Below are 23,100 nucleotides of genomic sequence, written 5' to 3' on the forward strand. Positions count from 1 at the left end.
ACATTTTGGAGATCATGATGAACATGTTGCAATCTATTTTGTCATTTTTTTTATAATTGTTCTATTCTTATTGTTTTCTGCTAGTTTGCTCCTTTATTTATGATAAATGTAGTTTAAATTACCAACTTTTTCCAGAAAATCTATTTTAAAAGAAGACAAATATTGAAATTTTGGAAACCACATGATAACACTTTGCTCTCTATTTTTTATTATTGTACTTTTTCTTATTGTTTTCTACTATTTTGCTACTTTATTTAAGATATATGTAGTATAAATTACCAATTTGTTTCATAAAATCTTGTTTAAAAGAAGACAAATATTGAAATTTTGCAGATCATGATGGAAAAGTAACAGGTTGCAATCTGTCATTTTTTTTAAATTATTGTTCTTTTTCTTATTGTTTTCTGCTAGTTTATTTATGACAAATGTTGAAATTTTGAAGATCGTGATATGGGGAAGTAACACATCGCACTCTATTTTTTTTTTTTTTAAATCCTTTTTCTTATTGTATTCTACTATTTTGGTACTTTATTTATAAATACATTATAAATAAAGATTATATAATATCTTGTTAAATAGAAGAAAAAGTTGACATTTTTGAGTTACAGAGAATTGGGAAAAGTAGCAGTTATCATTTTAATTGTTTAATATTTTTTTAAAAATATTGTTATTGGTTTGCATTTGATATCTATGTTGGATGTATTATAAATGGCCAAAATAAAATAAAAATAGTACAAAATAAATGAAATTTTGAAAAATAGAGAACATGTCACCTCCTACCAAGATATCCAAAATTTTGTTTTCTCTAAGATTACCATTAGTTCTTATTGAAAAGAGATTTGGTAAAAATTGCTACTTGTAATATATTTGTTTAATTTCATTTTTTTATTTTTTATTACATATTATTGCTTTGATATTTACGCGAAATGAGCATAATTAACCGTGTATACCATTAAATCTTGTTGAGAAGAGTTTAAATTTGAAGATGTTTATATTGTAGAAGCAACCATTCGCTCTTTTCAGTTTTTTGTCAGTTTTGTTTTTGAATTAATCATTTTCAGTACTGGGTTAAAAAATAATCCTGAAATCTGTTGATTTGTTCAATAATAAGCCCACACTAATTTACAAATTTATAAAAAGGACAAGATTGACTAAATAACACCCAGAACAACCAATGGGGATTGTTAAAATATGTTCTGATACGCAGAATAGGCATAACAGGATGATCGGAAATGGCCAAATTAGAGAAACTGTACACTTAACATTGCTTTGGAAGAATTATTCTTCAGTAATTTTCAAAACCCTTCTTCTGGAGTAGAGGTAAGAATAAAAATTTGGCAAAAAGACAACATTTTAATTAGTACTACATCATAAACTTTCATTTTAACAAAATCTAATCATTTTTATCTTTCGACACATTCAAGTTCTTCCTCCACTCCAATTCAGCCTGGACATATTCCTCAAAGTCATCGAGTGGCCTGTAGTAGTAGTGGACAACTTGAGCTCCAGCGAACATGGACAAGAAGGAGGCGCATAGTGCAGAAAGGTACTTGCTCCAAGAGACACCGGCCGGCATTGTCAAGCCTTCATTTCTTCTTTTTCTTCTTCCTTTAACAATATCCTGTCTGCCACTGCCTGGGCTTGGCGCCGCTTATAAGTCCTGTAAAAGTTCACTTTTCCCTGGAAGTCCCAATTTATCATGGAAAATTCGAGGGCAGCTCCCATCAAAAAGAAAATCGGCATGAAACGGTAGATGCCGAATATTTTCTTACCAGGCCATTTGTCGAGGAACCTGGCCAACCAACTAGACCTCATACTATTCACTCATGGTATCAACTAAAAATATACCATCGTCAATAAAGATAAAAAACCTCTTCTGTACTATAACCTACCCTAAAGTACTAACATAAGTTTCAACTTATAATTAATTATTCTCACTTATACTTCTGCCTTCCCTAAAATAAAATATATAAAGAAAAACATTTATAATTTAATAAAATTATTATTTTTTAAATCAAGTATATTGAGACAATCTAAAAGTTGGTTCATTCAAAACCCTACCAATTGTCCTAGATTATATACAAAAACTGCCCAAAAAATTCATTACTTTCATTAGTTACATTATTTGCTAAAAAAATACATGAAAAATGGGTTACACAACTTAAGTGTATTTACAAAGTGTACAAAAGGTTTATTTTTTATTTTAAAAAACGCACCCTTAAGTTCAAAAAATAAAAAGTTACTACAGGTCAATATACAATCAATTCGACTGTAAAACTTAGTGTTTGTAATTTTGCAATCTGACTTCAGTACAATTGCATTAAAAAATTTCTCATATAAGTTCATAACTAATATCTATAAATTATTTCCTTTTGTTAATTTTTTTAAAATTAAATTTATAATATTTTTAGCATGAAGCTTTTATTTCTATAATCTTTAAGCCAAATCTTTCCCATTTTATAGATTTTATAGCTATTTTAAGAACCAATCCATAATAGTTTAATGATTTATATTGTAAAGACCCCAAAAATATCGATTTGTGCGAGCAGAGCTCCCTGTTTGTTTCTGCTGAAATAAAGATAAGCTTCCGCAAGCTTTTGAAGTTATAAACAAAACGAAAATACCCGGAAAATTTTTATGCTGGAACGATATCATCAGCGGGTATACTGATGGGTCAGTCTAACAGCCAGTTCACTGATGAAGAACTTCAAGATTATCAGGTTTTATATTTTAATTTTTTTACAGTGATATCTTTAATACTAATTTATTTATTTTTCACCAGGACTTGACTTATTTTACAAAGAAAGAAGTTTTACAGTAAGTTATTTATTTAGCTGTCAGCTTTGCGATGCATGTAGTCTATATCGGTTTGTTTCCTAGTACAGATATGCAGTATTTTCATTAATTATTCAAAAGATGACATTTTTATAATACAGGTAACAAAAATTACAGTGTGTACATTAATAATTTGTAGTACGGTTGTCTTCTGGCAATCCAGTCTGTTAATCCTGGCCTGTTCGGTGTGTCAGATCGTTTTCTGCATTTCGCCATCTTCAATAGTGATTGATCAGACCAAGTTGTGAGTTCATCAATAATGAAATATCTCAAACTTTAATATTTACTTAGTTGCAGAAATTGAATTTTACATCTCCCAGTTTCATTGCAAAATAATAAAAAAATATTGGAAAAAAATTATTAACCAAAAATGCAAACAGAGAGACTTTAAAACAGTAAGTTATTTATTTACAGCCAGGGGTACTTTTTTCTCACAAATCTCCTCTATCCTCTTAGCTACAATTTTTTGTTGTTTCTCTTCTTCTTTTCCAGGTTCACTAGTTATTTCTTACACTGCGGCCTAAAAGATCTATTGTGAAATTGACCCTTCTTTATTTCCAAACCCTGGAATGCTCTACTTTTAAGGTTTTTGGAGATCCCTCTTTGCTAATTTCCACAGGTGTTAGTATCACCTTTCTGAATTGGCTGTACCATTTCCAGGCTAATGCTTTGCAGCCGGTAAAACATGTTATGATGTCTCCGATTTTTCATGACAGAGTCAGCCGGTTTCCAAATGATTTTTTGAAGTGGTAAATAAATAAGTATAAAGGCCTATTATTTTTTTTTTTTTAATTCTTGCTGCTGAGATAGATTTTTGTTCCCTTGGTTAAGGTGTTGCAGAACTTCTTTGATTGTTTTATTGCTGGTAAATTCATCCTGTGTGTGTGTGTGTGTGTGTGTGTGTGTGTGTGTGTGTCTGGTTATTTCTTTTTCCACCCATTTGCTTAGTTGCACTTTTAGCACGCTTTGGTGGCAATTTGCAGTCCTAGTTCAAACAATGTGAAAGGTGCTCCAGTTTATGCAAGTTTGTCAGCCTGTGCATTGCCATCGATCCTCTCATGTCCTCATACTTGCATAAGAGGTTTCATTTTCCCAGGAGCTGGAGATAGGCATTTCCAGACCAGCTTAGAGTTGAAGGTGAAGGAGTCTAAACCTTCAATGCTGCTTGGCTGAAAATATGTTTTAAGTATTTCTTGTACATAAAATTCCATTGCATGGATCTCAGCCTGGAAAATAAATTGTGTGAGGCCTAGAGGTTTTATTAGTTCGAAATTTTGGCCTTTGACACCGCCTGTAATAGTTCTAGGGTTTTTATTATTCCAAACATCTTCGACTATTATTTTTATTTGGAATAGTACGTCATTTTCTTTCAGTTTCATTTTATCATATTATTTTTATACTTTTTAGAATATGATAGCTTTCTCTTAGGTCAGGTTTTATTTCATTTTGTCTTAAGAGGCTGTTTGTACCTTGCAGGCAAAGGAAATATGTACTTAGGAAATTCCCTTGTATTTCACTGTTTGGCAGGGTTCAAATTTAAGTGAAATTTTGAGTCATTTGTTTCACTTTGGTTGGTTTACTTTCCCAAGAACTCACTGTTACGGTGAATGTTCACATTTTTGTACTTTTTTTTAGTATGTACTCAGGTGTGGAAGTACAGATACGAATTATTGTAATTTTAAGTTATTTTAATAATTAAAAAGCAGTCAGTAATTAATTTAATATTTCAAAATTTTGGGTCGTTACCTAAATTATTCAAAATTTGAGCCTTTGACTCTAGCGACCACTCCATGTTGCATTTTATATCCATCTAAATACCATAATAAGGCCGCTCTATTAGTTTTAATTTTACTCTTTATTTTTATTTTTGACAAAGCAAGTTTTTAATTCAGCAGCCTCTGGCTGACCTACCATCTGATCCATGCCTTTAGGCTGTTACAAAAACTTGTAATTAAGTTCAATAAAGCCATTATTATTACTTTTGCTCAGAAAGGTACTGAAATGTACCAAGATAGCCAGGCAGTACCTTTAGCTTCAAGCTGATCTGGAAGTGCTAAACATAATCTGCAGTTTGTTAATTTTAGAATTATGTGCTGGGGTTAAAAAGCTGAAATACTTCTGACAGGCCGAACCAGCAAAGATAGGCAGATGCAAAAAACGTAGACGACCAAACTACATAATCCCAACACCTGGGGAAAAAAAATAAAGTGACTAATTCTGGTGCCAGAATGTACACTACTATAATACACATGTAAAAATTGAGCTTAACACAAAGTATGCTTTAAATTAAATTGATCAAATGAATCACATTGATCTAAACAGAATTTAAAAAATTCATACAGGAAAACAAGTTTATATCGCACTCAATAGAAAAACTTGAGTTATCATAAGGCAGTAAAAAGAAGACATGTCAGAAAATGATGTTCGATATGCAGTATCAGAACAACACTATTTGTTTGCTAATAACAATGCCTAAAGAATTTAGCAAAAACACCGTAGATATATAATTTTCTAAGGGAATCTGCACTTCCTATGGAATGTATGTAAAGAACCATTCCATAATAGATTTTGTTTGGTTGCTGAGGACAATTGACTCTAGTCAATGAAGAAAAAAATTGAAAGTGAAGGATTTTTCAAGGCAAGATTTGCTGATTAATAAAATGCGAAGTCAACCTAAGTGTGTCCTGAATGCTGGTGCTTTATAATTATATAATATTATATGGTGTATATGTTGCATTTTTATTTTTCATTTATTGCAGTTCAATCTTACCTAGACCCTGTTTTAAACACCCACCAGATTTATTTGTGCATTTTCCAATTTGGTTTTGGTTTTCAGTGTACACCAGAAATTCAAAGCCCTCGCACCGGAAAAGGTCGGCCACAACCGAAATGCTAAGCTGCCGATGAATAAGGTTCTTCAGTACCCTGAGCTCAGGGTCAACCCATTTGGGGAACGGATCTGCAAGGTGTTCAGCTCAAGCCAAGATGGAGATTGTACATTTGAGGATTTCCTCGACATGATGTCTGTCTTCAGTGATTCGACGCCTAAAGCCGTTAAAGCCGAGCATGCTTTCCGCATATTCGGTTGATACATAAATTATTAAATTTAGCATGTGTACATATTACTTTATTTTGTAATGTTTAGATTTTGACGGTGATGACATGCTCGGTGTAAACGATTTGAGAGAAGTGATCGATAGGCTGACCAGCCCTCAAAGGTTAACAGATGCTGAAATGGCCCACCTTGTTCAGAACATTTTATCCGAGGCCGATCTTGACGATGATGGAGCTCTCTCTTTTGCCGAATTTGAACACGTTATAGACAAGTCTCCTGATTTTGCCGAGTAAGTATAATTACATAAATAAAAAATATATATATGTATATGCAGAATAAATCTAAAAATTTATTATTTATTATATTTTGATACAAAATGTTAATTATTATTTTATAAAAATTGTTTCAGTGTATTCAAAATGCAGATTTAACGAATGGAATCAACAAAGCTAAAGCAAGAATCTAGTCTAATTTAGAATTAAGTCACAATTTTTTATTACTACCAAAAATCAAAAACAGTTTTTTTATATATATTTAAAAAAAGTTTATTTTCCACATTTCACACTTTTATATTGAACACATCATTTCCATCACTCCTTTACTTCTATGTTCTCAAGTATCCACTGAAAAATAAAATGGTAAAATAAATATAAATTTTATTAAAGTTTATATTATAAAAACAATAAACTGAAATACATACGGAAGCTTCATCTTCATAAATACCCAGCAGGCGATGAAAGACACGCATATGCAAATGAAGCCGACGGCTATTAGCAAAATTCTGTTGAGTTTAGGAGTCATAGGGTTGTGCGTGTGGTCGAGTATTACAAACCCGAGCCCACCAAGTGTAAAGAGGAAAGAAGAGGCAAGTCCTTCAACAATATATTGCCCATTGACTCGATACGGCATGAATGCCACCTAAAGAATGCAGTAATAACATTATTATATAAATCACATGTGCCAAAGAGTACAAAAGTATGAAGTATTTTTTCACTATAATATATACTCTTGGATAAAATTAATGCACCACTCTTAAATTTTAATGTATTTAGGGTTTTTATATTTTACATACCTAAAATAGGTTTTGTTGTAAAAATAAGACATTTAAAAGAACATGTTTAATACCTAATTCTTTAAAAAAAAAAGGTTAAGAATAACAAAAAAAAACAATAAATAAATAAGGTTTTGTCTTCTTTAATACCGAGTATTTCCACCTCTGGCAAGAATCACATCGGTTAAATGCCTTTGCATTCCTTGGAAAATATTTCTGATAAAATCCTGAGGAATTCTTTTCCTTTCATCAAGAACTGCCGTTTCCAACTCTTCTACGGTTTTGTGACCTGGTTATTACTTGTAGTCTTACTCATAGCTTAATTGGTCCCAAATACGTTCAATGGGGTTCAAATCTAGACTTTGAGCTGGGACACCAAGCACTCAATTTCAACCTCATTCAGGTAGTCATCCACAATACGTGGTCTATGGGACCTGAGATTATCCTGCATTAGCAAGAATCTCTCGCTGATGTTGGGGCAAATGGCACTACTTGTTCTTTTATTATTCCTTGCAAGTACCACTGTGAAGTTAGAGACCTTCGTAACCAATTCGGCGTGGGCGTCCAAGGAAATGCCACATCGATGACATGTAATGCACAGCAGAAGCATACCCCTACTCTCACCTCGTCCATAAAGAGACTTGTCCCCAATCTTCCAATGTCCAATTCACACGTTTCCGTACGAATTGAACCATTTTCTGAGCTGTGGTAGGAAGAGGTCCAGGGCCAGGTCTGAGGTTATTTTCATTGAGCCTTCTTCTTATAGCCCTGGAGGAATTCAAAACATCTCGGACTTATCAGATTTATCTCATTTCCTATAATGCTGAGGTTTCGTAGAGCCTGATGATAGATGAATCAATAATCTCTCCTGTAGACCTAGATCGACCCTATCATTGCCTTCTACTGTGAAGCCTTGTTTCTCTGAAGCGCCAAAGAACCCTTCCTACTGTAGTGATTTACACTCCATCTCCTGGCGGCTTCACGCTGCTCTATCTGTCCTTCAATAATAATCCCTGACACTGATTACTCAAATGCCTGACTGGAGCCATTGAAAAAGGTTTAAGAATAAGAATAATATGAAATAAAATCAACAAAGGAAAAGATCAACAGAAAGCTATCTTTAGACATAGCAGAATGGAAAGGTACAATGCTAATTTCTGTACAAATAGTATCAGCTCTAAAGGAAGTAAACAAAGCATTATTTATAGTTTATTTTGACTAAGATAGCTCCAGATTATCTGTAATGTGGAAAGGTAATGGATTTAATTTTAAACTAAATAAATTGAGTGGTGCGTTAAATTTTCCCATCAGTGTAGAATAATTGAATCTTACCGGTCTGGAATGACCATGCTCATCCGTCGTTGAACCTACACTTGGCGGTTCAATTATAACATCATAAATAATACCTGTAACGGGTTATTGAATTATTAAATAAACTCATCTCGACGCAAATAAAAAATACAAACCCCCGGTGACGAGAAAATAAGATAGAAGAACGAAAGAATACATAACCATGGCCGAAGGCTGGTGAAACCATGACGGCCTCTTTATCTTCAAATTCGGCGGCTCGAGAAATAGAAAAGGAGCAGTAAAAAGATATTCCATTTTGTCTTTTTAAAAAAAACTAATTTAAAAAAGCAGCAATTGTCGGAAAATGTTTGTTGTCTCAGGCACGTCACCCCTCCATGTGCCAACTCTTTATCAAAAAGGCGATACCTGTGGTTGGTATCGAGTGGTATTTTCGTCTCGATACCAGTACTTCGATAGTTACGCTAGAATCAACCGAAAGTGCTTGTTAGCTGAAAACCAGCGAGAAGAGACGGACCCAAATGTACTGAGGCAGCTGTCAAGATATTTTTTCAATATAACACAAATTAAGTAATGAAAACTTAATAATTGCAAAAAAAATTTATATGTTCAAAATAGAAATGTAAAATTTACAATAAAATAATATAATAGAAAATATATAATGAATAGAAAAGTACATTTATAAAATTGATAATAAAATACTTGCATATAACTAGGAATATGTTATATATAATATGTAATGACTGGAATATAAGGAAAGGTAGTGAATGACTAGAGGATATGTTTTAAATAATTTTGGAATGGTCGAGAAAGTTGTTAAAAAATTTGATATTATTATTGATTATACTTTTTATCTAAAGTATCGGTTGAGGTGAAAATGCTAGTGTCACGAGCAGTATTCGAACCCACAAACTTCGGCTTAATACATCACTGCTCCAACCACTTGAGCTTTCATGACTTCAATCCACTTGGAAAGCGACTCTTCATCTCAATGTACAACCTTTCTAATTTTCCCTCTTTTTGCCTATTTTCATTTTATTTGGGTTCAAATCCCGCACTTAACACTAGCTTTTTCATCTCAAGCAAGACTTTATTTAAAAAGTATATTTAATTGAAATAATAAAATAAAATAAACATATATTATTAATTGAACACATAAATAACAAAATACATAAATTAAATAACAATAAACATATATTATTATGATTAATATAATTATTATTAATTTTGTTTTCAAGTCTGCGTAGTATTGGTAGGTGAATAGTATAGGTTGTTAGTTGAAGGAGTGGAGAAAAGTGAAAAGAATTGGGTTCAGATAATGGGGATTATTAGTAGGGGTATATCTTGTTAAAAAGTTTATACAAAAATAAAGCCTCAAGCGTAGTATGTCAAGATTCAAAGAATATTAAACTTAGTTGCTGCTATAAACGTCATTGGGAAAATTGTAATGGATAAACCCATTCTCCTGCAGCTTCTCTGCCTAAGGAATTTGTGCTGAATTTGGTCTAATAATTTAATATAGATACTGTTATTGTGGGGGACCAGCATTCTAATAGGGAAGAGGCAAGGGAAGTATACAGGAGGGTAGAAGTCTCTGCGAATAGGAGAAATCATTAAGAACAGATATTTTGAATGAATATGTTAAATAGAAAGGGGCCTAAGTGTGATCCCTGAGAACTACCAACCTTTTGAGTTGCTGGCCAATGGCACGACAGAGGCAAAACAGTTTAAAAATATTGAGATATAAAATAAAGTTTTGTTAATTTAATTTTCAAATTACAGCTACAAAGATCTAACAGAATTTATTCATGTTTACATCGATATAATTGATAAGTTGATTTTAAAAAAATTACAATTTGTCTCCTTCAATTTCTGTTAATATGTGCCGTTCTAAAAAATCAACACCATGAAAATTACAACTTTCATATGAAAAATGGATAAAATGCCATCATATATCTCATGCGAGCCACAAGTGTTTGAATGGACTTTTAAAAAGTGCAATCAAACAGCCTGTACAAACCTATTTCTTAACAATAAAAAATTTAACTTTCATATAACAATTAATAAACAATAATAATTGCTCATAGAATGCAATTATGTACACCATGAGTAATGTACCATTTGATCTAATTGACAACATTGAGTTCCACAAATTAACAAATTACAAATGTAAACAAATGGCTTTTATAAATTATTTCTTGATAATAAGAATAATAATGTAATGTTTAATAAACAGTAGATATTAGAATTATACATCACAAGTATCGACATACCACATGAGGTACTGATGAACTTTAAAAAAATCAGTGCCTGTTTGTTATGGTTTGAAAATATGGAGTCTTGCCAAATTTTACAACGGCAAATAGACTGTTCATAAATTATTTTAATTGTAAAATTAATATTTTAAGTGAATTTAAAAAAAGTAAAATAATGCCTGTCATACAGATGGGCTTGATGTCCAACTACCCATTTGGTGACTTGGACAAAGGGTATAACCACATTCATAACACTTTTCCCCATGTTATTTACAATTAAAATTCCATGGGCTGTGCCAGGATTCGAATCCAGGACCACTACCACAAAAAAAAAGGCAAAAGTGAGTCCCCAATCACTTGTCCACCTTGATCATGAATCACCCAGCTTGAAAGTATGAAGCTCAAGCAAAATACAAAGGAAAAAATTGTCTCATCCAAATTATTTTCCAATAACACAAATCATAATGTTTGAAAACATAAAGAAACCAAAATTTTTAGACCAAACCAATGTCCCAACCAAATTATTTACCATTAATACTTTAATTATGGTTAGACCAATAATGAAATTTAAAATGAAGTACTTACGAAAACCAGTGTCAATTTGGTATGGCTTGAAAACATGGTGTGGAATCTTTTTTTAAAAAGTTGAATCTTACTCACAGTTTGTTGTTTTCAACGATCCAGGATGTAGAGACGTGGTTGTAAATCCTTCAACCTGATGATGTGCTTTAAGATGAAATCAGTATCATTGAAAACAACAAACTCTGATTAAGATCCAACTTTTCAAAAAATATTAAACACACTCACCAACCTTTATTATTTGTGTTGTAACAAAATTTTGGTAGCGCAAATGGTCAACTGATATAAATTAGAATATTTTAATAATAAAAAAAAAATTTCACATAACTATTTTTGAATAATGAAGCTGTTAAGTCATCTAGATTGAAAGTATAAAGTTCAACAAAATACAAAGGAAAATTTTTTCTTGTCCAAATTATTTTCCAATAACACAATTTCATAATACACATAATGATTTATGATTCAATAAGTGTGAAAATTTGAAAAATAAAGGAAATTGTGACAAATAATAATATTTCAATGGTAGGACTAAAAAATATCAATGACATAATGAAAACATGAAAACATAATGAAATTTCAAGGGCTACAAACAAACCGTATAAGATTATTTTATCAGTAATAAAAACGTCTATTTCATATAACGATTTGTGTAAATAAATGTATAAAGTGTATAACAAAATACAGTTTTAAACGATTATGACGACAAAAAAAAGAAAAAAAAAGATTCGAATTGAAAGACTAAAAAAATCAGTGCCTGTTTGGTACGAGAATTGGTTTTGAATCATCCCGCTTGAAAACATGGAGTCCGGCCAAAATCGCTAGCAACAACAAACCCCTTTCCAAATTATTTCCAAGTAATAAAAATTTCATTTTTCACCCAAAGATTTACAGTTTAATAAAGGGCTCCGAAGACTAAAGTGAGATTCAATAAAAACGTTATCTGTTTACAATACAGAACGGTGTAGATAATCATGGGACCAATGGACGATTTCTCCAGTTGACTCAGTCGACTGCTGATAACTTCAAGATGGTCGTGGGTATCAGCTTTTTTCTAGTTTAGTCCGTTTATTTAGCATTCGACATTTCATTTAATCGGTGAAAATCAAGTTTCCAGTCGTCTACCGTCTGAGAGAAAAGTACATCACGGCCCGAATCCAGCTATAAAACACTATTTTCCATCTCCTCGCTATTAGATAACAGTTTAATACCCTACTTTCTACTTAGATGGTGGAGTGATTATTAAATATAAATTACAACATTAACAAAACAAAAAGAAAAATAAGAGAGATCCAAACTCACAGGTATTTATAAACAATTTTATTTGATTTTAATCGCGTGTATTGTATGTTGTATAAGCGATACTTGTAAAAATTGGCCACATACCCTTTTATGTACTACGTCTGAATTATTATTAAATGTGAATTCAACCTTGAATTTTATTTGGATTATATTATAGACGGGATTTATTTGTTCGGCGTTTTCGCACTGTTCTTCGCCCGTGTGGAGGGATCGCTGGACGAATTAAATTTGCCACCTAATTTAAATTGACGTCAATGAAAATGTCTGCATTTGCTGTAGTAATTCACTTCGCTGCGTTTTGTCGCACTACCGACAGACCAATCTTGTCATACCATTGTAAATCCCTCAATCTCAAGTATTAACATTATTAAAAATACCACATTAAAAAAAAGTAAAAAAAAGTAATTAAATAAGTTAGTTCTGTATTGTTTTAAGCATATCACCATCAATATCAGCAAATTTAATTCAATATCGTCAGTTTTGAAATGTCATGTGGGAAAAAAAATATTACTCACTGTAAATCATCTCAATAAAACCCTATTCTATTTTAGTGGCCAAGGCAAATATTTGATTAAAATGATAAGCTGGGTGTTTAAACATTAAACAAGAACTACTAACATTGCAGTTCTCAATACACTCGATAGCACTTTAACTTTCCCGATCATATCATCATGCCTAGTTTAGCTTAATATGCAAAAATTTTGGATTGATCTTTTTTTTTTTAGATTGTGAATTGATATTTTATTTATGTGTCTGTTATTCAGAACACACACACTCTATTTTTGACTCGTTTTTTTTTTTTTTTTTTTTAAATAATTTATTTGTAGCGTTTACATATTACAAATAAGTGCATGTTTTTCCCTCCCGGTCACACCACTGGCCAGCACTGCAATCAGAGGATACAGGTTAAGAGAAACCAACCAACCAACACCGGTACTCAATATGATAGTTTAAGTGGCGAGGAAGTCTTGAGGCTGAGGTCCTTTGAGGCGATGTAGCAGATTCTCAGGATGGAATAGTGTAGAGAGGGCACAGACAGTATGGTTGGGATGGATCAAGAGCTTAATGTGAAGTTTTACAAGTGGGGTTGGGTCATTTCATTGACAAAAGGAATGTTGAGGTCATTGTGGATATTGATATTACGAGCTTGACATTTGAAGAGTTGATAGCTAGAGGGGACCAACCTCAGCACCTGTGATTTTGATAAAAACATTTTACAAAAATGTAGTAATTTTTAATTATCCCATTTGTTTTGTGTGTTATATTTTTAATTCGAAGTACATAGGTTTAATTAGAGAAAACTATTATATTAAAAATATTTAATTTTAACATTATAGAATATTTTATGAGTGAAATGTGGAATGGTCCAATCTAGCTTTCAGCTCGTTAATATAATTCCTCTCATACAGGACAGCTTGATGTTGAGTGTCGCGGACAAGAGGTCAAACCTCTTTACAATATAATTTTTATACTATTATCAATTAAAATTTTATGGATTCTGCTAGGATTCAAACCCAGAACCACTAATGTGGCAAATATGAGTCGGATGTCCTAACCATTTGCCAATCGCAGTCCCTTGTGTTTTGACAAATTGTCTGAGGACTCCTAATTGGAATGATTGGATGCACTGGATGTCGAATGGCTTGGTTGAACCCAACAGTTTCTCTACACATGTCCAAAGTGGTTGTGGTAATATCTTTTACAGGGCAAATTGTGTTTTCACAGTAAAAAAATAAGTCAATCCTAAAAGTCTTTGCAGTTGTCCATGTCTTTTATAAAGTTGTTGTCTCTTAGGTCTTGTCATTTCATTCCTCACCAGTCTTCTGTATAGGAGCTGTCTTGAGTAAAAGGTGGTAGCTCCTTGTTATTAATGTATAGTGGATGGCAAGCCTTTTTTTTCCCACTGTAAATATACATTGTGTACATTTTACCTCATACAGTCTTTCCTTAAATTTTTGCTCCTATCTGAGATAAGCTCAAGGTGTTCTTTGATGCTGTAGGTTTTCCGATAAGATTCAAATTAGAAAGTGGAAATGATGATATAGGTATGTAAGGAAAGTCAGCAATATAATCGGTATAAAAAGTCCCATCCAAGATTGCTTCTTTGTAGGATGTATCGGTCTTATGTTAGAGTATTTGTTGCTGCACCTTATTTTGAATTTTAAACTTCTATTGATAAACTTTTTTAATATTGTTTTAATTTTTCATGTAGTTTTATTTTTCCCAATCATTATGGTTTACCTGTTTTCAGCCATGTTTTGTGTCTCTGTTACCATCTGCCTAAGTTTCAGCCCTGGTAGTACAGAACAATTGGAAATAACTCATCACACTGCAGACACCTAGACGAAATTTCTCAATTTCATTTTATCATGTCAATGTTTTTGTTTTAAAAATGTTAATTTTATCTTTTTTTTTTTAATTCCTCGTATCCATGTGGATGGCCTAGTTTGTCTGTTTTCTTTGAGTGTTTTGCATTGCATGACATGCTAATCACCTATTGAAACATAATACTTAAATATTCATAGGTTATTTCATAAACCATCAGGCATTTTGAGTTAAACACGATTCATTACTGTCTGGAACATTTCTCATTAAATAGAACTAACAAATACTACTCTATACGATTGGAAGCTTTTATCTGATTTAAATAAAACTTACGAGTGAAAATGAGGTTTTCATTTGTTAAATTAAAAATCAGCGGAATTTTTTAGAAAATTTTAGGAACTTTTAATTATGGACGCACCTTATCAGGTTTTTGGAGTTGGATCTTTCATCATTATTAAGTTAATTTTTAACTCTATAGACAGGTAGAAAATAAAGTAACAAGTTAATTTAGGGACAATGACAGAAAATCCAACTATGTTCTTACAGAAGTGAGATATCTTCACATTTTTTCACAAACCTCATCTGAAGATGGCAAAAAGACATTTGTCATACAAAAGCCAAGGCACATTGAAATGAACCTAAACTGCTAATCTACAAATTCTGTTTAAAATCATCAATATAAAAATTACACATTGGTCAAATAACAGACAAAGATCAGTAAAAAATAATATGCTGAATGATAGAATGAGTATATCGGCATATTAGTTAAAAATGGTTCTACTCTCATACAGTTTGTGAGTAGAATCATATTTAGTTGGCCAAGATCAGGGACAATGAAGATAAAAAAATTGTGGTTCACCACCACACAAACCTCACCACAGTGTTTTAAAATTAAGTCACATAAATGATCAGAAGGATTCAGGTCATGGCAATTCTTCCAAAAATAAATAACTTAAATTCAAACATTATTTTTATCACTATTTTTGTAATAACATGCCAAAGCAATGAAAGTTTGCTGATCTATGTATTAATTATAACTTGGCAAATATTTAATTAAAATGTCGAAACATGGTTTAAAGAAATCGCAGCTTCATTGGGCTCGGTAGAGAAGCACTTGCATATCAAGAGCACTATCAAAATAGGTGGCCAAGCGAGGTTGATACACGGACAATTACTTTTGGGCCAAAGCCTGTTTATCTCTCCAGCGTGTAGTGAAAGGTCAGTGTGTCTCACTTAATTGAAGGGTGCAATTCTTTGGCTCCATATAGAGAGCGTGTAAGAATGCCACCTCATATGAGAATTGTGCTTGAGCACGTCAGCGAGTATCTGGGTCCCCTGTTTCGATACTTGGCATGCTGCTTCTTCTTCAATACCAGAATGTTGAGTACCCCGCTGACCCCCCCCCCCAATTAAGTTAGTTTTATAATAGGTGTAAAGGGCGATGGAGGAATATCAAACACTACATACCCTAACTGAGTGAATGGAAGAAGAATGTATTTAAGCGTGAGTGAGAATGTGAATGGATTTAGGAACTGTATGGAGGGATGAAATGATCTAGCTGTTGATAGACCCTGAAGCTCAACCTCGGTGACGACAAGACGAGGTCTGACCCCAGACTGTCAACACTTAAGTTGGTGATTTTCGAGGCCTCCAGTAATTTATTGTAAATGAGAAAAGTTGGGATTGCCAATTGATCGCAGGAACTCTGTACATGCATCAGCAAATATGAGCTTATATAAATTAGTAAGCAGTAAACTGTCAATTGGTTCTTAAGTTACTTGTTACTTTTTCATGTTTATTAACATCTTTAAAGAATTACACAGTTTATTAAGGAAGCAAACAAGAATTAAGTTTGTCATCCCTCTTACCTCAAAATTAAATTAAAATTGATTTTACCTGTTTTTCATTACTAGTGGAATAGTCTGGATAGTAGTAGTCAAATTAATTATCTATTAATGTATGCATTTACATGAATAAGGTATTTTTAGTTTATCATTATATGACAGGCAATTTTTTTAGTTTCCAGACAGCTGAGAAATGCCTTTATTTGGAAAATCACAGAAGAGCCCTGCAGAGGTAGTAAAGGCATTAAAAGAAGCAGTCAATGCCTTGGAAAGGGGTGATAAAAAAGTTGAAAAGGTATTGGTATATAGGTAAAAGCGTTGTATAAAAATATTAATGTATTGATGAATTTCAGGCTCAGGAAGATGTGAGTAAAAATCTTGTGCTAATTAAAAATATGCTGTATGGGACGTCGGACACAGAGCCTCAAACTGACATAATTGTTGCGCAGTTGGCACAAGAGCTATACAATAGCAATTTGTTATTGATGCTAATACAAAACCTTAATAGGATAGATTTTGAGGTGGTGTATTGATTATAATAGTCAAGTTTATTGAGTATATTTGTTGTAGTGGGTTTTTTAAAAGAAGTTTGTTTATCAGGGGAAAAAAGATGTAGCACAAGTGTTCAACAATATCCTAAGGCGTCAAATAGGAACAAGATCACCTACAGTGGAATACATATGTACAAAGCCTGAAATCTTATTCACACTTATGAATGGGTTTGATTTTTTATTTTTGTTACTAACTTTCCATAATGCAAATATTTATTATGTGATTTTTTTTTTTAAGTTATGAACATCAAGAAATTGCTTTAAACTGTGGGACCATGTTAAGGGAGTGTGCTAGATATGAAGCATTAGCAAAAATCATGCTTCATTCTGAAGACTTTTTCAATTTTTTCCGTTATGTAGAAGTCTCAACATTTGACATCGCATCTGATGCATTCTCAACATTTAAAGTACGACTTGGATAAGCTAGTCAGCTCGAAAAAACTCCATTTTATTAATATAATCTATTTTTGATTGCAGGAATTATTGACTAGGCATAAAATGTTATGCGCAGAGTTTCTAGAACAAAACTACGACAAAGTATTTTCGCATTACCAGCGCCTGCTGAATTCAGAAAATTATGTTACACGCCGCCAAAGTCTTAAACTTCTTGGAGAACTCCTCCTAGACAGACACAATTTCACTGTAAGACTATAAATTAAATTTTGACTGGTTAAAAGGGACTTTTTATACATTGATTTATTCCAGGTGATGACTAGGTACATATCAAACCCAGACAACCTGAAACTAATGATGAACATGCTTAAAGAGAAATCACGAAATATTCAATTTGAAGCTTTCCACGTTTTTAAGGTAAGCTTTATTATGTTATAAATTTCAGTATTGTTCTCAAATTTAAAAAAGTTAACAGTTGTATGGGGTGTGTACATAAATTTTTTCTCTTTTCAAAAAAAAAAAAATCAAAATATAAATGTATTTTATTTTTAATCTGAACATAATTTCCTTAGTTTTCTGTAACATTCTGCCAACATTCTAGTAGCAGAAATATCCATTTTTGTAAAAGTCTGACACTTAGGTGGGAAGAAATCTTTAAGTCCAATTTTCAGAGAGTTTTCATTCAAAAATTCCTTACCTTGTAAGAGGTTGTATAGGGAGCAGAACAAGAAAAGGTCAGATGGGGTAAGGTTTGGAGGCATTTGTTGCCAGCCTAACTCAATTTTTCTCTGAGTGTGTGCAACCGTGTGAGACTTGGCTTTGTCATAGTGAAACATGACATTGCATCTATTCACCAGGGCTGGATTTTGTTTTTCTTCCAACACTGACCCAAGACCCTCTAGCTGCACACAGTGTACCTCTGGCATAACGGTGTATGGTCTCAGTTCCTAATAAATTATTATTTCATTATCACACCCAACAAACAATAGGACCTTAAGAGGGGGCAATCCTGCTCTTGATGTCGACGGTGTGTTTCACTCTTTATGCAAACAGACCTTCGGCATTTAATAGTTTTCAAAAGGACCCTTCATCCCGAGTGACCAAATAGCAAGTAAACCCTTTGGATTTATTTCTATTCAGATGTAAAACACGAGCCATGCAGTCTTCCTTGTTCCTGAGGATGATTCATAAGTTCTCCAAGTTTCACAACATAACCTTGATTCTTTTTCTTATTGTAGTGTGATGTACCTGAAATCTCTTATAGCTCTACTACAGTTAACTTGCCCTCATCTTCCAATACCACTAAGTCACTGCTTTTATTATTAGATGTTCCTCAATGAGGTTGGTCTTTGATGAAAACATCGGGACTACAGTTACTGCTCAGTTATAACAATAAATTCCATATAAATCATGTAGTGTGCATCGCAGTTTATGCTAGACTGACTTTTGGGATCAACTATCCTTTTTTTAACAATCTTTTCTCGCTCTAGAGCTAACAGGGCTAGCAGGCAATAATGGATCGCCTTTTAAAAGGATGAAAGTCGAAATTTGAAAAAAAAAAAATATATATATATATATACACAGTACACACGCAACTCAACAATCTGATTGTTTGCCTTTGGTTGGAGCTTTCTTAGTTTGAAGGATGCTTAATAAATAAAATAAACAAATTAAAGATAAGGAGTCATGCTGAAAGTTGAGTGGCCAGGGGTAAAAACCATGTCATCCACTTTTAAACCATTTTCCCAAACTTTACACACAAAAAATAGTTAATATTGATATAAGCTGTTGTTTTAGTGTTAGCAATGTTTGTTTCCATAAGATAAAAAGATAACATTAATCCGTTAACTCTAAGGTAAATAAATACTCAATAAATAAATAAAAAATGTCAACTTCTTTTCCAGGTTTTTGTGGCCAATCCTAACAAGCCGAAACCCATTCTTGATATCCTGTTGCGGAATCAAGACAAGTTAGTGGAATTCCTCACGAGGTTCCATACAGATAGATCCGAGGATGAACAGTTCAACGATGAAAAGGCCTACCTCATAAAACAAATAAAGGAGTTGAAGCCCATACCTGATCACTAGCACGTATGTGTTAGCAAAATCTGTTATTTTTTAAAAAAGTTGTTCATTTAATTGATAATCTATAACTGATTATGTTTCAGAACTTTCTTTGTGCAAAAGTAGGAATTGTTCAATGGCCTGTCAGGTTGTACAGTAACTAATGTGTATAGTCTTAAAATCACTTGAATGGCACTTTGGCATTCGTTGTAGCCAAAAGTATTACTGCTGTTGAAGTGTTGCAGTGCTTTGCAGTAATCAAGCTGTAGTCTTCAGATTTTTAACGAGTCTACTTCCTTAAACAAAAAATATACATTTAAAACAATCAAGAGGCAGAAAAAGTAAACGCTAAAAAATCCATTTTTTCAGATAGGATGATTTGTATATTATGTGAGACTGGATTAACTTGAACTAAAAACTATTAAATAAAAACCATATAGTAAAATATAAATTTATAAATATAATTTAATAACCGACTGTCCACAAGGAGGCTGGAGAGATGAAACAGTCCCTTTCATTAACATTATATTTTTAATACATAATTAAAATTTAATTTTTTTTGAAACCATTATAATTTAGAGAAAATAACTTCAGCAATAAAAATTATCCGTACCGCATTGAAATTAAATAAAACAAGCAATAAATTTCTTCTAAGATTGCTTTTCAAAAAGTGTTTTTCCAACCCCTACATTTTTCCTTTTTTTAAATTTTATTATTTGGCTTTTGGTTGTGAGCTAAACCCATTTGTACCTATAAATAACTATATTTGGTTATATTATTAATATGCTTTTACCATTATAATAATTTATTTAGTTTATGATTTCTGCTAAAATTTTAATCGAATAAGTATTAATAATATATTTCTGTTTTGTGTAGTACAGTATTCTTTTGATTTTTTATTGTGTTTAAATCAGACTCATAAACTATACCAGAGAGAAGTAAACCTATAGCAGATAGAAAAATTAAAACTAGATTTTATTCTTCTTCAACTGTTCCTGATTATAGGTTGGTCACTTATAGAAGTGACAACAAATGTTACTGCAACACTAGTAAAAGGGTATGAACTTGTAACAAATGAAACGTAAATTAGCAAACTGTAAGTAGAAAAAAAAGAAATAATTTAGAAAATTTATGCGTGCGCGCTTAAATGTACTATAAAGAGGAAATAATATATTATTTTTGCTTATATCTATTAATAGGGAATCTTGCACTTGTATATACAAATTAAAAAGAACTACATTTATAAGTCTAATTTTAACCACTATAAATGACTTCTCTCTTTCCCCACAATATCATTATTTTTTAACTAATTATTATTAAAACAAGAGTAATTGAGAATTAATTTTTAAAATATGTACATAATTTATATTATTTTTTGAAGCAAAAAACCTCATATTATATAAATTGGTTCCGTGTTAAAATAATTGATAGTTTGAATGATTTGTTGATTATTGAAATTTTGTTACATCAAATAAATTCCTTATATCAGTAGTTGTTTTGTTATCCTTATTTTATCCTTTTTTAAGTGAATTTTTTTTTAAAACTAATTACAGTTTAAGACTATCTTTATTCTTTAATAACTTTAGATAGTTTCTAATAGAAACTTCTCAACCAATCATTTGTTAGAATATTAATTAATCTCTATGTAAGGTATTGGTTGAGATAAAAATGTCAATGGCATGTGCAGGACTCAAACCCACGACCCCTCAGCTAAATTTGCCGCTGCCCTACCACATGAGCTCAACCCCACCTTTCGAACTCTAATGAATTTGTCAGAATGTTTTTTTTTTTTTTTTTTTTTTAATGCTCAGATCTGCTGTGTTAATATTTTAAAACAATTATTTTACTACTAAAATATATTTAATTGTATCTCTGAAATGGATTTTCTTTATGGTCTGCTGTGCTTGTAAAATGTCCTGACGATTTTTAAAATCTTACTAACCCTGCGACCTGTGAGACCCTCAGGGTAATCCTAGCTGGAATCCTTATAGTAACAATTTTACACAAACCACTGATGATGGCAAGCAGCTGAAACACATCTTACAGTCCAAAACAGCAAAGATAGGCAGATTAAAATGAACACAGTGAACATGTAAAGGTACTCGAAGAGTGAGATTTCTTGTTGAAATCTGGAGGGTGGTTCTAGCTTGGTTGTTTCTGAACATCTTCATCTGTCCTTGCTGCTATGGTCTGTCAGTAAGGATAAAGAGTACAGTACTATCTGATATGGCCAAACATTTTAAACAAAAGTTAAACCTCTTTCCTAAGTGTTGCTTTGAACAATTTCTTTAGAAAAATTGCCTTTTCAAATGCACATTCACAGTCACAAGGTCAGATGTCTGTTTATTCTTGGCAACATTGATCTTTCTGTTTGTGTCTCTTGAGCGAAAAATTACTTCTTTTTTTTAAACAGGAGCTCTAATCTGAATTTCGGTGTTCTGCTTACTTAGTGAAAAGAAATTTTTTGTTTATTAAGTATACTTTTTTCAGTTTAATTTAAATGGCTTAAATCCAGAAAGAATGGTCAAACTCAATTTTTCAACATCAATTTTTACTGCATTTTAACCTTAAATTGTGAAGCAAGCGTAAAGTGACCACACGTCCCGATTTTGGCTGGACAGTCCCGCTTTTTGGTGGACTGTCCCGCGTCCCGCCGATTTTTAAAAATGTCCCGCTTTTTAGAAAATATCTGCATTTCTTATTTTAAATGTACTGTAAAAATATATTACCTATTATTTATTAAGTATTATGGTGAATATAAAGAAATAAAAAATTCATTAAAAAACCACATAAAATGCATGGAGAGTAAACTAAATTAGGCATGTACCGAGTTAGATTTACTTGGTGGTGTTCGATCATTGTCATTACGTCTCGGCTAAATTCAGATAAGTGCGGACTGCCGTTAGACAGTGCTGTGAAAATTATTGAAGGGGACAAAATTTCAATTACGGAAGTGACAAATGAAATCAATAATTTAAAAACAAAATTACAAGAAAGAATTGGTAACGATTACATTCCTTTAATTATTTGAAAAGACATCACTAGGTTGGAAGAACAAGGTGCCATTAAATGACCTGATTTTCTGAAACGTCAAAAATTTTTATAATAACTGCTTGGAATATCTTGAAGAATGGACAGTTCAATTCAAACATATTAAAAATTTTCATTGGGTGACAAAAAAGGAGATTTTATGGGAATATGTGGAAAAATCTTTTGAATATATTAGTAACCATTTTCCGAAAAATAATATTTGCGAAAATGATCTTTTTGATGAGGTGTCATTGGTAAAAAGATATGTTACAGATGAAAAAATTAAATGTTGGTTGTCTGCAAATGTGGAAACAGACAAAAATGGACGTAGTTATTCCTTCAATTTAAACAGCATAATATTCCTTATCAAAATATTTTGAAAATTATAGAATTTGCGCTCTCCCTTCCAGGAACAAATGCAGCAACAGAACGTGTTTTTTCTAGTATCAATAAAATATGGACAACTGAAAAAACGCAGTTGAACATTAAAACTTTAAAATCTGTATTAAGTG

At 32.1% G+C, this 23,100-nt stretch overlaps 5 protein-coding genes across 8 annotated transcripts; 2 read left to right on the plus strand and 3 right to left on the minus strand.

Moving 5' to 3' along the window:
- Window positions 1-1,333: 1,333 nt before the first annotated feature.
- LOC106665598 (small integral membrane protein 4) lies at window positions 1,334-1,839 on the minus strand. The gene has a single exon (XM_024227205.1). It carries the CDS (start codon window positions 1,813-1,815, stop codon window positions 1,579-1,581), a length of 237 nt encoding a protein of 78 aa, XP_024082973.1. The 5' UTR covers window positions 1,816-1,839; the 3' UTR covers window positions 1,334-1,578.
- Window positions 1,334-1,887, minus strand: LOC106665599 (uncharacterized protein C12orf73 homolog). Its single transcript, XM_014392097.2, has one exon. It carries the CDS (start codon window positions 1,574-1,576, stop codon window positions 1,394-1,396), a length of 183 nt encoding a protein of 60 aa, XP_014247583.1. The 5' UTR covers window positions 1,577-1,887; the 3' UTR covers window positions 1,334-1,393.
- A 655-nt stretch (window positions 1,888-2,542) lies between these two features.
- LOC106665759 (calcium and integrin-binding protein 1-like) lies at window positions 2,543-6,447 on the plus strand. 2 transcript variants are annotated; one of them, XM_014392453.2, is made up of 5 exons: window positions 2,543-2,720; window positions 2,783-2,817; window positions 5,672-5,919; window positions 5,981-6,179; window positions 6,300-6,447. In XM_014392453.2, the coding sequence occupies exons 1-5, from the start codon at window positions 2,670-2,672 to the stop codon at window positions 6,319-6,321; spliced, it is 555 nt and encodes a 184-aa protein (XP_014247939.1). In that variant the 5' UTR covers window positions 2,543-2,669; the 3' UTR covers window positions 6,322-6,447. The 2 variants fall into 2 exon arrangements, with proteins under 2 accessions (XP_014247939.1, XP_014247940.1); XM_014392454.2 differs by lacking the exon at window positions 2,783-2,817.
- Window positions 6,341-8,681, minus strand: LOC106665760 (oligosaccharyltransferase complex subunit ostc-A). The gene is made up of 4 exons (XM_024227186.1): window positions 8,408-8,681; window positions 8,274-8,347; window positions 6,591-6,808; window positions 6,341-6,513 (listed from the first exon to the last, which is right to left on the minus strand). The coding sequence occupies exons 1-4, from the start codon at window positions 8,544-8,546 to the stop codon at window positions 6,495-6,497; spliced, it is 450 nt and encodes a 149-aa protein (XP_024082954.1). The 5' UTR covers window positions 8,547-8,681; the 3' UTR covers window positions 6,341-6,494.
- Window positions 8,682-11,857: 3,176 nt separating this feature from the next.
- LOC106665696 (protein Mo25) lies at window positions 11,858-20,782 on the plus strand. 3 transcript variants are annotated; one of them, XM_014392325.2, is made up of 10 exons: window positions 11,858-12,116; window positions 12,191-12,384; window positions 16,727-16,846; window positions 16,905-17,072; window positions 17,152-17,270; window positions 17,341-17,509; window positions 17,580-17,744; window positions 17,808-17,912; window positions 19,400-19,585; window positions 19,663-20,782. In XM_014392325.2, exons 3-9 carry the CDS (start codon window positions 16,745-16,747, stop codon window positions 19,580-19,582), a joined length of 1,011 nt encoding a protein of 336 aa, XP_014247811.1. In that variant the 5' UTR covers window positions 11,858-12,116; window positions 12,191-12,384; window positions 16,727-16,744; the 3' UTR covers window positions 19,583-19,585; window positions 19,663-20,782. The 3 variants fall into 3 exon arrangements, with proteins under 3 accessions (XP_014247811.1, XP_014247812.1, XP_024082953.1); XM_014392326.2 differs by having other exon boundaries at window positions 11,878-12,120; XM_024227185.1 differs by having other exon boundaries at window positions 11,884-12,384.
- Window positions 20,783-23,100: the final 2,318 nt, after the last annotated feature.

This window comes from Cimex lectularius, unplaced genomic scaffold (genome assembly GCF_000648675.2).
Source record: "Cimex lectularius strain Harlan isolate CLEC.00 unplaced genomic scaffold, Clec_2.1 scaffold83, whole genome shotgun sequence".
NCBI classification, from domain to species: Eukaryota; Metazoa; Arthropoda; class Insecta; order Hemiptera; family Cimicidae; genus Cimex; species Cimex lectularius.

What these genes read in the sequence shown, in the direction of transcription:
- LOC106665696 (XM_014392325.2), top strand. Translation starts at nt 16,745, where the DNA reads ATGCCTTTATTTGGAAAATCACAGAAGAGCCCTGCAGAGGTAGTAAAG. An exon ending in TTAATAGGATAGATTTTGAG is followed by an intron (nt 17,073 to 17,151) that starts GTGGTGTATTGA and finishes TTTGTTTATCAG; the next exon opens with GGGAAAAAAGATGTAGCACA. An exon ending in TTATTCACACTTATGAATGG is followed by an intron (nt 17,271 to 17,340) that starts GTTTGATTTTTT and finishes TTTTTTTTTAAG; the next exon opens with TTATGAACATCAAGAAATTG.
- LOC106665599 (XM_014392097.2), bottom strand. Translation starts at nt 1,576, where the DNA reads ATGCCGGCCGGTGTCTCTTGGAGCAAGTACCTTTCTGCACTATGCGCC.
- LOC106665759 (XM_014392453.2), top strand. Translation starts at nt 2,670, where the DNA reads ATGGGTCAGTCTAACAGCCAGTTCACTGATGAAGAACTTCAAGATTAT. An exon ending in ACAAAGAAAGAAGTTTTACA is followed by an intron (nt 2,818 to 5,671) that starts GTAAGTTATTTA and finishes TTTGGTTTTCAG; the next exon opens with TGTACACCAGAAATTCAAAG. An exon ending in AAGTCTCCTGATTTTGCCGA is followed by an intron (nt 6,180 to 6,299) that starts GTAAGTATAATT and finishes AAATTGTTTCAG; the next exon opens with TGTATTCAAAATGCAGATTT.
- LOC106665760 (XM_024227186.1), bottom strand. Translation starts at nt 8,546, where the DNA reads ATGGAATATCTTTTTACTGCTCCTTTTCTATTTCTCGAGCCGCCGAAT. An exon ending in TTATTTTCTCGTCACCGGGG is followed by an intron (nt 8,348 to 8,407) that starts GTTTGTATTTTT and finishes AACCCGTTACAG; the next exon opens with GTATTATTTATGATGTTATA. An exon ending in AGCATGGTCATTCCAGACCG is followed by an intron (nt 6,809 to 8,273) that starts GTAAGATTCAAT and finishes TGCATTCTTTAG; the next exon opens with GTGGCATTCATGCCGTATCG.
- LOC106665598 (XM_024227205.1), bottom strand. Translation starts at nt 1,815, where the DNA reads ATGAGGTCTAGTTGGTTGGCCAGGTTCCTCGACAAATGGCCTGGTAAG.